Raw genomic sequence first — 12,254 nt, 5'->3', positions numbered from 1 at the left:
TCTTTTCTGCTAACAACCCAAACTCAAACATACCAAAAAGGCCAAACAAAAGTACCAAACGCAGTTCTTTATTACATATTGAATGTTCAAACAGTGACAAAAATGAATAGGTTTGCTTCTGATGTATATCTATATGGCTTTGCTGTGCCAAATCCAAACTCAAATACTGGCGTGCATCACTTGTGCTTCTTCTTCTTCTGATTCTCTTGAGGTTTGTCACGAGTTTCTCCAGATGTCTCAGGCAAAGCCGGCTGCCAGTTCAAAGGATTTTTTCTGTACATTGGCCAGGGAGGCAGGGTGAGCTGAAGAACAGGACACAGCCCGAATTACACTTTCCACTCTTAACTTCAAATTAAGCAAAGAGTATTCTTATGACATACCAAACATGATATCGTGAATCCAGCCAACATAATGTACACTGTCCACCCGAACTGCTGAATAGTAAAGCCATATATGAAGCCGATCACCTGCAGGGACAGCAGACATGAGGCCGAGCGGAAATGACATTGTGTTGTGATGGCTGTGTTACTTACCGCCGACACCAGAATGACTCCTTGGAAAATTTGCTCTGCAAGTTTCTGTCCTTTATAGTCCTGTAAACATGAATATACATTTATATATATACACAAATTATATACTTTGATCTAAGCTAAGAAATATGTTACATTCCAAATTCTTGTCAGTCCCAGGCTGTGTGTGCACACTTGGTTCAGACACTATGGTTCTGATGCCAGCACTAACTCTGGTGTTACTGTGTTATAGTTCAAATGTAGCGGTTCGTCGCTGATGCGTTAGCTGCTATAATGCCAGTATGTTGAAGCTCTAAACACCACCGAACTCGCATTATAAACGCATGCATGCAGATGAATGATAAATGATCGCAAACATAGGCTTACCATGTGTGTCGGAATGGATTTAAACGCTGAAAGCATTTTGAAATGACAAATTAAAGCTGCTTGACAATGTTATTAAGAGAATGATGGTTTCCTGTTTGGAAGTGTGTACGTAGAGATCCGCAGGACCCCTCACAGAAACATCAGCGGGGATAAAATGCGTGCTATCTGCGCAGACCAATGGAAAATACGTCTTGTGACTGAAAATCATATCTCTCGGTGCAACTGTGGCTTAAATAATAAGATAACACGCACTCAAAGTGAGATTATACATTAAAATAAATGTATGTTTTTAACCAGGCAGTAATCTAGACGCACACTATGGGCGTGGCCGCTGAAATGAACAGATATGTAATACATAGGGAACCACTCACTCACACACACACACACACAAAAAGCAGGAATGATTCAGGACGGACTCAAGGATTTTGATTCATCTCAGATATGCGAATCTTTTGTATCATTTTACTCTTCGGTTTGTTTTAGTCTGTGACCCTTTCTGCAGGTTACATCGTTACGCTAGTTTTTGAGTTACGAGTCAATGAATCATTCACTCTTTTTTTATTTTTTATTCACCGAATCATGAACGAAACCAGTCTTGTTATCATGTGTTCATTCCGTTTTCTTCACTGCATGGTAAAAGTTTTTACACTGACTAATGCATTTGCACACAATAAAAAATAAAAGTTTAATCAAATATTAACACTGAGAAAGAAAACACTCAGTGAAGCTCCGAGTCATATTCAAGACTCCAAACAAGCGACTCGTTCTGTGAAGGGGGCGGGTCGTTTGGAAGGTCAAGCCAATGAAACGCTCCTTCAAAGACCACACTCGAATTCTATTGGCTCTTGCTGCTGCCAGTCTTTGAAAGTAGAAAAACAGACGAGTCAGTCGTGAACGTTTAAGATCTCATCATATGAATCGGTGGAAGGTCTCGTCGGCTGTGGCGTGTTCTCTGCAGGACTGGAGGCGAGCTGGACTTGTTGATGTTGAGTTGGCGTTTTGGATGAAGAGCCGAGGAGTCCAGACATTACAAAGAAACAGGTTTGTACACCGGGGCAGTTTTTATACTTTTCTGTTGTTAACAGTTTAGGAGTTGGTTCTTTGACAAAATGCTTTTTGTTTGTATATACAGGATTTTTTTCCCCGTTTTGTGATTTTTTTTTTCAGTCTCAAAATGTTTCTGTTATATTCCACTTAGCCCTCAGTTAAAAACACATTTATGGGGTTTTCCATGCTGTTTTACTAATGTTACTGTTTGTTTTGATGCAGAATTTAAACTCAAGTGCTGTTGATAGACTGCCATGACTGTACGCAGAGGTGAATATCACACACACACACAAACACAAACACACACACACACACACCATTCATCATTTACTCACCCTCCACTTTTTCCAAACCTGTGAGTTTCTTTCTTCTGCTGAGCACAAAAGAGGATATATTCTAGAATAAAGTTAAGCCATTCACTACCATAATATATATATATATATATATATATATATACACACACACACACACACACACACACACACACATCAAGCCTTCATTTATTTGATCCAAAATACAACAAAAGCAGTATTGTGAAATATTTTTACTATTTAATAACTGCTTTCTATTTGAATATATTTTAAAACGATTTGCTGCACAAAATATATATATATATTATTATTATTATTGTTATTATTATTATTATTATTATTATTATTATGTTGAAAACAGTGGAGTAGAATTTTTTCAGATTACTTTGATGAATAGAAAGTTCAGAAGAACAACATTTATCTGAAATAGAAATCTTTTGTAACATTATAAATGTCTTTATCATCACTTTTTTTTAATCAATTTAATGCATCCTTGCTAAATAAAAGTATTAATTTCTATAATAAGGATCATGTGGCACTGAAGACAGGAGTAAGGATGCTGAAAATTCAGCTTTGAAATCACAGGAATAAATTGCATTTAAAAATACATTCAAATGGAAAGCAGATATTTTAAATAGTAAAAATATTTTTTTTTTTAAAAATGCTGCTTTTGCTGTACTTCGGATCAAGTAAATGCAGTCTTGGTGAGCAGAAGAGACTTCTTTAAAGATATTAAGTCCAACTGTCAAAAAACTAGTAGTGTGTGTAATTTCTTTTCTGCCATTCCATGGAAGTCAATGGCTACCGTCAACGGTAGAAACTCATACAGGTTTGAAACAAAAGGAGGGTGAGTAAATGATGATAGTTTTTGGGTGAACTATCCATTTAAATATTTGCCATCTTCTCTTTTCCAGTGAATGTGGTTATTCTTGTGCTGCTTGTCATCGCCTTTTTAATTATATTGCATCGAAATCTGCTGAATCTCAATGATTTCCTCAAGCAAGAGAATTCAGGTACGAGTATGCTCACGTTAGTCAAGTTTAGAAGTTTTTTAGCACCGTGAAAAGTCACACCTCACTGATTTTCCTTCAGCAGACACAGTGCCTGGGATGGTCCTGCCCTTTGAGATGGACTTCCTGTCGGATCATAAGGTCACCAGGACAGGAGATGAGATTCCTGTGGTCATCACCGCTCCAGAGGAGAGACTGGGAGCTGCCGTCACCGCCATGAACAGCATCTACCGCAACAGCAAAGCCAATGTAGTATTCAATATAGTGACACTAAATGAGTCCGTGGTCCATCTTAGGTACACCTTGTATTGCATTACAGCGCTTTATTAAACAATATAGTTACATTACATGTAATATGATTATTTCTCATTCCAGAACATGGTTGAGTAAGACTGACATGAAACACAAAATGATCGTATTTGATCCCAAGATCCTCACAGGAAAGATTTCTAATGATCCTCAGAAGGTGGAGGCAGTGAAGCCGGTAATCATTTGCAAGCAGTGTTTGGAGTTGTGAAAATAAAAAAATGTGTATTATAACTATGTATGTTTCTTATTTTTCCAGTTGAACTTTGCCAGATTCTTCTTGCCGGTTTTCTTGCCGGATACAGAGAAAGTTATTTACCTGGATGATGACGTAATCGTACAAGGTGAAGTGCATTATAGTTTGTACTTTTTACGAACCCCAAAATTCTCATTAATCAATTTTCAACCAGTTAAATAGTCTCTGAAATAACAAACCCACGGAATTAGGATTGCTCATAGATTAAGAGATTTAAAATAATGTATAATTAAAATGAATTAAAGATTTCCAGAAGTTTGGGGCTGGATTGTAATAATACATATCTAGATTCTAAGAAAAATACAAATAAGAAATATCTGAATAAGAAGAAGGAAATATCTAGATTTGTAGTGATTTTATTTTATTTGAAAGCGTTTTTTTCAGTTTCCAAACATTTTAAGTTAATTTGAGCTTCCTTGGAATTTTGCGAAGATTTAAAAATACAGCTATACTATATTAAACAGAATAGTTATTTGTGGTGTATTATTTTAAACAGTATATTATTACAAGAAAATATATACATTTGTCAAATGACCTTATTACATTTTTAATTCAGCGAGTGATGTCCAGTTATATTGGTAAATAAAATAGTTTTAACCCCTTAACTGTCACCGTTCCACCTGTGGGACGTTTGGCGCTCTTTTTTTTTTTTCTCTATAAAATCTTCTAGTAATCATCATAAATTATATATCATTTGAAAGCTTAGTGAGATTCATCCTGGGAAAACCATTTTGAAATCGGACATTGCATTACCATGGAAATGGTACTTTAAAATCTTATGGCAGTCTCCTCCCCCTTAGTGGGCAGTGTCATATTACAAAATGCATTACGGCCTTTTAGAATCAAAACTTTTTATAATCTTGGCAACAAACATATCATTGGAAAGGTCTGAGTCTCAGGATTATTTTGAGACAGAAGTAAAATTGACAGAGAAATCTAGAGAAAAAATCAAACAAAATTCAAAGGAGTTTGGATGGCTCCCAGTGGCTGTTTGTGGTATGACGCCCTAAATAAAATCTTACAGGAACCTCGATTTTTTTTTTTTTCATATCAACTTCAAATTTGGAACATAACTTATTTAAACACAATACTTTAATTTTATAACAATTTTAGAGTAAAGCTAAATTTTATGTAAAATATTTATAATAAATAAACTAAAATAAAATAGCGCATTTTATTTACAGTACATTTAAACTTCTATAACTTTCCAAAATTCCACTTTTCCAAAATCTGCTAATTTTCTTCTTTAAAAAGTGACCAACCTTAGGTCTATATTCCAAAGTGTTCATAAATTACAACAATTTAAGTTTGGATAGTGCACTTAAATGCCTATTTTAAAAAATGGGGGATGACAGTTAAAGGGTTAAAAGCTCAAAATGAGTGCTGTAATTGCCAGTTGTCACTCTAGAAATAAAATGTAAAGTTCATTGTATTGTATCACATGTAGCAGGCCATCTGTATAATTAATGCATATAGAAAATCTGCTTACTGTGGAAGCTGCAAAAATAGTAATGGCGTGATACTGTGCAGTTTCCATTAAAAACAGTAACTGTAGCATGGATTGCATTCTTTTTTTCTGGTTCAGGAGACATTCGGGAGCTTTTCGACACCAGTATTAAGTTGGGACATGCGGCGGCTTTCTCCGAGGACTGTGACTCTGCGTCCTTTAAAGGCATCGCTAGAGGAGCTGGAAATCAGGTATGATTGTACTGTACTGATTTCATCTGACTGTATTCCAGAATTCACACTGTGTACAGAACTGCATCACAATATTAGGGCTGACCAAGATGAACAAAGAAAAGTAAAAATACAGAATATGACTCCCTTATTATTCAAATACAGCCATATGTTGTTTTTAAACATATAAACCTGTTGTAACCAATTGATTTTCAATATTGTGATTATATACTGTCACTGCGGTATGAAATTATTCATAAGAATTTGGTTGTGCCGCTTGTAGCCACATTTCAGAACATACCTATTTTATATATTTACATGGATTTGCATATTTCTTTTACATGCTGCAGAACAGCTACATTGGTTTTCTGGACTTCAAAAAAGAGGCGATCAAGAAGCTTGGAATGAGAGCGAACACTTGCTCGTTCAATCCTGGAGTCTTTGTGGCCAATTTAACCGAGTGGAAGCAGCAGAATATCACCAGCCAGCTTGAGTTCTGGATGGAGCGCAACGCCAAGTTAGTTGTGTTACCGGAAACTACAACACTCAATTAAAAAATGTTAAAGATGGCTACTGTCAAATCTGTTGCCAGTTCTAACCCTCTTTAATCAAATTGTAGGTGTCTTTGAGGGCTGTTAATGATGTTGTGGGGTTGTTTTGTTTTAGGGAGGATCTTTACAGTAAGACTTTAGCAGACAGCATCACAACGCCGCCGATGCTTATTGTATTCTACAAGCACCACTCGAACATTGATCCAATGTGGCACGTCCGACACCTCGGTAAGGAGAGGATCAAGGCTGTGGTTCATAAATGTAAAACGCCTTTGTATATCTCTTAGCAACCAAAATTTTTTATCTATTCATTTGTTTACATTTCTAGGGGTGACAGGAGCTGGGAATCGCTATTCACCTCAGTTTGTGAAGGCTGCCAAACTTCTCCACTGGAACGGACATTATAAGCCATGGGGAAGAGCCTCCTCTTTTTCTGACATTTGGGACAAATGGTACATTCCAGATCCCACGGGTAGATTCCATCCAATCCGGAGACACGCTGAGGAAAAATAAACCCTGGTTTGAGCTACACTGATGCAGATATTTGACTTTGTTTGGGGATGTTTAAAGGATGTCTGGATGCAAAATATGGGGCCTTCATAAAACCTAAGAGTACCCAAGTAACTGGGACCAACATTGGAACAGAACAACAGCCAATAGGCAACATTCAACACCAGTGCACTACCTCAGCATTCACTGTCTACTTCTAAAGTAATAACACTAAACCATTTATGGTGCAGCTTTTAAAATCTTCATTTTGTATGTTACATCCATGCAAGTGTCTAGATTTTTTTAACAAGCGCTATGATCCCAAATACTGTTGAGTGAAATTATGGACCCACTTTTTTTTTTTTCTTATTTTTGAAATGTACATTTCATTATGAAGTCTTTTAGACTGCTTTAGGGCTTGAGACAAAAACCTGTGACAATTAACATTTCAAAATATCTGTATTTGACACTCCAGGAACCACTTTCCCCTTGTGTTGTGTTCAGTGTTGTTACATTTCTATGGATGCATGTTTTTTTCTCTCTCTCTCTAACTCTTTCTCCACATATCAGCTGTTACTCAGCATTGTCCTCAACCAGAAGGGTAAAATATGTCAATTTGTACATAAAGGAAAAAAGTGTTCCAACAAAGTATTGAATAAAGCTCAGTATAAGTTTTGTATGCAATGTAAGAGTATTAAACTTTTATTTAGTCAGCTAAATACATTTTATTATGTATTAATACATACAGACATAGAGATCACACATTATGCACTCCAACAGTGCAGTTTCACAATCTGATTCCTCTCAGTCCATATAGATCTGTATATACTGGCGAAATTTTACACAAAATCTGTGTTGAAGTCATACGCGTCGTCATTGTTATGCTGCACTGAAGTCAGGTCAATGTTGACAGGGACAAACTTCACTTTTTTAGTTGGTTTGGCTACAGAAGATAAAAGACACAACAATAGAGTTTGTCAGAAGACAGTTACATTAAAAAAATAAAAACACGGAAGTTCATAGGTGTAGATCACAAAACAAACCTTTTCTCTTGTCTGTTGTTTCTTGAATCTGTGTCACCACCGTTGAAACTTGAGTTTCAACCCCAGGCTGAAAAACAAAGTGTGCCAATCAATATTCAACATCAGCCATGTACTGAATAATGTGCTGGGGACAAAACAAGCTCCATGGACAGCAAAACACTGTAGACTTGTTACTCAGTTTTTAAAAAAAAAAAAACAATTATATTTACAGTTGGCATGAAATGAAAATTCACCCTATTTTGTAAATCCATGTTATTGGTCTTATTGTGAATGATTCATCCATGCAAGGTTTGACTTTCGTAATGTTTAATCGAAATATCATAGCATGTTTTTCTGGTAAAAACAACAGACTTCTCCAATCATTTACTCCACTTAAACCTTGTCCCTTCATGATCGACTGCAAGCTGGCTTTTATTTTTGAGTGGAATGCCCACATCTCAATCCAACAACAACCAATGGACAGAAATGGTACCCAATATTTCTTTTTTGTTGTTGTTGAAATTCTGATTACTTGGATGTACGTCACAATACAATGGAAAAAAATTTACTTCTGTACTTTAATGTAACACAATTACAATGAAAGACTTGTGACAAGACATTCCAAAGGGTTTGAAATGCAGAAACTATTTTTGTATCAGCACAACCATTTTATACACAAGTTCTGCATGAGGTTCACACAGGGCCGACCTTAGTGGGGTTCAACTGTGGCGGACCTGAAGAATTAGCGCTGAAAAGGCGTGGACACAGTTATTTTTACCACTCACCTTATTAAATATGCATTTGTTCGAGTTTCCCTTTCAGACCCAAAATTTATGGGAGGAAGAGTTTTTTTTGCACTTGAAATGGCTGCAATTATTGTTGCTAGGAGAGGCATCGCAGAGATTTTTCTCCATATGTATTAATTTATTTTGAATGCCAGAAGAACACATTACCCGAACATATCTTTTGCCAAGCCATGTTATTTTTAATTTGCTTCAAGAAATAAAAGATGACTTTGAACCCTCATCTAGGAGTCACGCAATATCAAGTCTATCAAAACTTCTAGCAAACCTTTTTTTTTGGCCTCCGGTTATTTTCTGCGTACTGTGGCTTCTTTATTAGTGCTGCACTTGGTACATTGTGTTGATCGATATGTAAAAAGATGTTGGGTTTGCGTTCTTTAATTTGCACGTTGTTAGTAAATCACCTGCAGAAATTTCCACGCTCATCTGTGCTGTTTTGAAACTGCGCTCTTGCGTTGATTTGCTTTGTTTAGTAAAACTGGCACCAAGGCTGTCAAAATGGCTGAAAGACTTAATTGGAATTTAGCATTTAAATATGATTAATTATTCGATTAACATTCTAATAATATTCAAATTTAAAAAGCATAATTTCAGTTAGTGAAAAAAAAATAATAATACTGCGTGTTGAACATTTATCCAAATTGAATGCTTTGGAGTATTGTAAAAGCATTAATCTAAACATGAGCTTTACGTACGCCAACAAACTTAGGTTGCACTGAACTTTCAATGTGCATTCTGGGAATCAATGAAGTTGGTCTAAGACACGGTTTGTGAATATCAAATCTACTAGTTTCTGTCAGAGTGAGATCAGAGTTGGATTAGAAGGTCATCAAGGACTTATGTGAAGAACAAACTCATCATTTCTCATCGTCTCTGATGACAGAAGTGTAAAGCATCATCACTGAATGATTCCTAGCCTCTCATAGGAAGTACCTCCTCTGTGTTGACGGTCCCTTCCATCTTCTCATCTGCTTCTGTAGGTGCTGTGATTGTTATGGTCTCTTTAGGTAGCTCACTGACATTCAGCACACCAGCGGTTGGGCCCCTTGCGTTAAAACTTATACTGCTCGCTAGGTTGGGGAATCGCACACCTGAGGACAGGTACACATTGTTTAATTTCCACAACTTAAAATATCAAAACTGATCCGATTAGTTCAATAAACTGTGACCATTAGAGGATCAAATCATTCCACTCTGAGACGTACCTTTCTTAACATTTTCATTGCCCTTCCTCACTACATCCATATCCAGATCTGACCTCAGTTCAGTCACGATGGTGTCAGTGAGGTATGAGGGGAGGCCCTGGTGCTCCGGAGCTCTGCTGTGGTAACTCAGTTTTGGCCTAAAACAACATCACACAAAGCTTAGCAAGACAGAGGCTACAGAGCTGACGTTTAACAGTAACGGTGTTATTTCAGCTTCACATCATCTGAAACTGACCCTGTCCAGTCGCCGAGGAATGTCATGGCTGCCAGCTCAGTGTTTGGAACGCCTCCTTTCTGCAGGAAGCCTCGTTTCTTGGCAAAGGTGGTCAAGAACTCTAAGGAGTTTCTGTAGTCTGGGACATTATACTGTAACATTATCTGAAAGAGACACATGAGAGAAGATCCTCTTATTTATATGAGGTTAAAGAGAAATTAACCCCCTTAAAAATACTGTAAACTGAAAAAAAAAAAAAAAAAAAGTATTTTCACTGTTTGAGTTCTACATTCTATGAAATCCCCCTTAGTTTTAGAAACTGCCCGATCAATTACATCACAAACCAGAATACCTGATGTCTTATACTGTGGACATAAGCGATGCTGACGCTTTCAAAATGATTCAGTTCCAGCCATTTCCTTTGTAACCATTTTTGTTTTAGGACAAAAGTTATATTATATATATATATATATATAATATATATATATATATATATATATATATATATATATATATATATATATATATATATATATATATATATAAATAAATAATATAACTTATGTTATATATATATGACCCTGGACCACAAAACCAGTCTTCAGTGTTAATTTTTCGAACTTGAGATTTATACATAATATGAAAGCTGAATAAATAAGCGTTCCATTGATGTATGGTTTATTAGGATCTGACAATATTTGGCCCGAGATACAACTATTTGAAAATCTGGAATCTGAGGGTGCAAAATACTCAAAATACTGAGAAAATGCCCTTTAAAGTTGTCCAAATGAATTCTTAGCAATGCATATTACTAATCAAAAATTAAGTTTTGATATATATATATACAGTAGGCAATTTACAAAACATCTTCATGGAACATGATCTTTACTTAATATCCTAATAATTTTTGGCATAAAAGAAAAATAGATAATTTTGCCCCATACAATGTTTTTTTTTTTTTTTCGGCTATTGCTAAAAATATACAACAGTGACTTCAGACTGGTTTTGTGGACCAGGGTCACATATATCAGTCAATATCGATAATTATCATAATAAATTGCTAATTTTTATTGCTTTCAAGTTTAAAGGCAGATTTCTTCTCCTATGTGAAAGTTGTAGAAATCAGACCGTTAATTGTGGTCTTAATCTATCTTAATATAAAAATTAATTTCTTAGTTTCTGGATTTTCTAAAGAGTTATATTTTTTTTCAAATCATGAAACAGGTTTGTGTTCCCTGACTTTGATGACTCGTATCTTAAGCACCGTTGGCATTCCAGGCTGCAATGTTAATAATATAACATTTTTTCATCTCTTAAAAATGCATATCAGACAGTAGAGCTCGAGTTAGGATGCAGATGTGAATTCATGTTCACTATCAAAAACAGTAACATCTGTAAAATTTGTAGCAACCTCATGGTGAAATTTAATTATTCTGACTGTTTGAGTCTCATTAAAATAAACCACTGGTCTTCCATAGTAGCATACATTTAGATCATGATAACCACAGTTAAAACCACACATACAGCACTACAAAACCATGATAAAAAATATATGGTCTCTAGTTATATGTATAAAAAACTGTACTAAATATGATCAGTATAATGGAGTCTATCAACTGTTTGTTTACCCTTCTCTTCAAAATTTCTTCTTTTGTGTTCAGTAGAAGAAAGAAACTCATATGGGTTTGGAACGACATAAGGATGAGTAAATGACAGAATTTCCATTTCTGGGTGAACTAATCTCCAGTTTTGATGTGATGAGCAGTGGCGTTCCTTACATGCTGCTGATTGCACTGTTTCAGCAGAGTCCTGACCGCTTCCAGTGGACTCTCCTCCTTCTCCTCCACCTGCAGGCTCCTGAGGGCCATCACATCTCCTGGGTTACTGGAGGCTGTCACAATCCCTGGACTGTCAATCATCTTCAGCCTCTTAGTAATGTGCACTTCCTGCTTACATCTGTGTTGGGGAAAGAATGTTATTGGGGCTGTACCTCAATGCCCTGCGGCAGAAACACACTGTGGGATATGAAGCTCAGTGTTGGATTGATTGAAGACATCATGCTTTGGTCAGTCCAATACAGTTCATCATGCTTCAAATTCACATGTGCAAGGACACAAAACAGTCATGCTTTACCTGGTCATTCCTCTCTGTACCCCAACATGACACACTCGGACCTCCTTCAGACTATTGATGATGCTGCTCTTTCCAACATTAGGGAAACCTGAAGTCAAGACAACCGCAGATGGTTCAATATCAACATTTTTAATAGAATTGTATAAAAGAGTCAAAATTATTTCAGAGTTTAGCAATGCTTCCTTATGTTACTGTGGTCCATAAAAATGACAAGAAATCTTACCGACAACACCAACTTTGAGCATGGTCTCGGCATCCTTCTTGTTAGCCAAGTCAGTAAGCGTCTGTAGGAGACTGTCTCTTCCAAAACATGAAGCTGCTCTGCTGTGATCCA

General features: G+C 36.2%; 3 protein-coding genes and 1 non-coding gene across 6 annotated transcripts in view; 1 reads left to right on the top strand and 3 right to left on the bottom strand.

Annotated features, from left to right (window-relative positions):
* Positions 1-52: 52 nt before the first annotated feature.
* Positions 53-1,161, bottom strand: spcs1 (signal peptidase complex subunit 1). 2 transcript variants are annotated; one of them, XM_019074168.2, is made up of 4 exons: positions 897-1,136; positions 534-593; positions 381-467; positions 53-302 (listed from the first exon to the last, which is right to left on the bottom strand). In XM_019074168.2, the coding sequence occupies exons 1-4, from the start codon at positions 930-932 to the stop codon at positions 177-179; spliced, it is 309 nt and encodes a 102-aa protein (XP_018929713.1). In that variant the 5' UTR covers positions 933-1,136; the 3' UTR covers positions 53-176. The 2 variants fall into 2 exon arrangements, with proteins under 2 accessions (XP_018929713.1, XP_018929712.1); XM_019074167.2 differs by having other exon boundaries at positions 381-593; positions 897-1,161.
* Positions 1,162-1,308: 147 nt separating this feature from the next.
* LOC109056962 (glycosyltransferase 8 domain-containing protein 1) lies at positions 1,309-7,227 on the top strand. Of its 2 annotated transcripts, none has more exons than XM_019074157.2 (10): positions 1,309-1,937; positions 2,166-2,213; positions 3,169-3,267; positions 3,350-3,560; positions 3,640-3,748; positions 3,830-3,914; positions 5,412-5,524; positions 5,854-6,020; positions 6,170-6,282; positions 6,383-7,227. In XM_019074157.2, exons 2-10 carry the CDS (start codon positions 2,198-2,200, stop codon positions 6,565-6,567), a joined length of 1,098 nt encoding a protein of 365 aa, XP_018929702.1. In that variant the 5' UTR covers positions 1,309-1,937; positions 2,166-2,197; the 3' UTR covers positions 6,568-7,227. The 2 variants fall into 2 exon arrangements, with proteins under 2 accessions (XP_018929702.1, XP_018929701.1); XM_019074156.2 differs by having other exon boundaries at positions 1,310-1,937; positions 3,347-3,560.
* The window catches only part of gnl3 (guanine nucleotide binding protein-like 3 (nucleolar)), an 8,328-nt gene continuing 3,285 nt past the window's right edge, over positions 7,212-12,254 (bottom strand). Inside the window, exons 8-15 of the mRNA XM_042733673.1 lie at positions 12,144-12,254; positions 11,921-12,008; positions 11,566-11,743; positions 9,809-9,951; positions 9,574-9,710; positions 9,302-9,459; positions 7,587-7,653; positions 7,212-7,486 (exon numbers count right to left, since the gene is read on the bottom strand). The exon at positions 12,144-12,254 is cut by the window's right edge and continues 34 nt beyond it. Coding sequence (XP_042589607.1) covers positions 7,383-7,486; positions 7,587-7,653; positions 9,302-9,459; positions 9,574-9,710; positions 9,809-9,951; positions 11,566-11,743; positions 11,921-12,008; positions 12,144-12,254 — 986 coding nt within the window. The 3' untranslated portion in view covers positions 7,212-7,382. The remainder of the gene's footprint in view (positions 7,487-7,586; positions 7,654-9,301; positions 9,460-9,573; positions 9,711-9,808; positions 9,952-11,565; positions 11,744-11,920; positions 12,009-12,143) is intronic.
* Positions 11,809-11,885, bottom strand: LOC122138969. Its single transcript, XR_006155944.1, has one exon. It is a non-coding gene; the product is annotated as a small nucleolar RNA SNORD69 (small nucleolar RNA).

This window comes from Cyprinus carpio, chromosome B11 (genome assembly GCF_018340385.1).
Source record: "Cyprinus carpio isolate SPL01 chromosome B11, ASM1834038v1, whole genome shotgun sequence".
In the NCBI taxonomy this organism is placed as follows: domain Eukaryota; kingdom Metazoa; phylum Chordata; class Actinopteri; order Cypriniformes; family Cyprinidae; genus Cyprinus; species Cyprinus carpio.
This window is presented reverse-complemented; position numbering and strand designations above follow the sequence as displayed.

What these genes read in the sequence shown, in the direction of transcription:
- spcs1 (XM_019074167.2), bottom strand. Translation starts at nt 932, where the DNA reads ATGCTTTCAGCGTTTAAATCCATTCCGACACACATG. An exon ending in AATCCATTCCGACACACATG is followed by an intron (nt 594 to 896) that starts GTAAGCCTATGT and finishes TCATGTTTACAG; the next exon opens with GACTATAAAGGACAGAAACT. An exon ending in GATTCACGATATCATGTTTG is followed by an intron (nt 303 to 380) that starts GTATGTCATAAG and finishes CCTGTTCTTCAG; the next exon opens with CTCACCCTGCCTCCCTGGCC.
- LOC109056962 (XM_019074156.2), top strand. An exon ending in TGATGACGTAATCGTACAAG is followed by an intron (nt 3,915 to 5,411) that starts GTGAAGTGCATT and finishes TTTCTGGTTCAG; the next exon opens with GAGACATTCGGGAGCTTTTC. An exon ending in CTAGAGGAGCTGGAAATCAG is followed by an intron (nt 5,525 to 5,853) that starts GTATGATTGTAC and finishes TACATGCTGCAG; the next exon opens with AACAGCTACATTGGTTTTCT.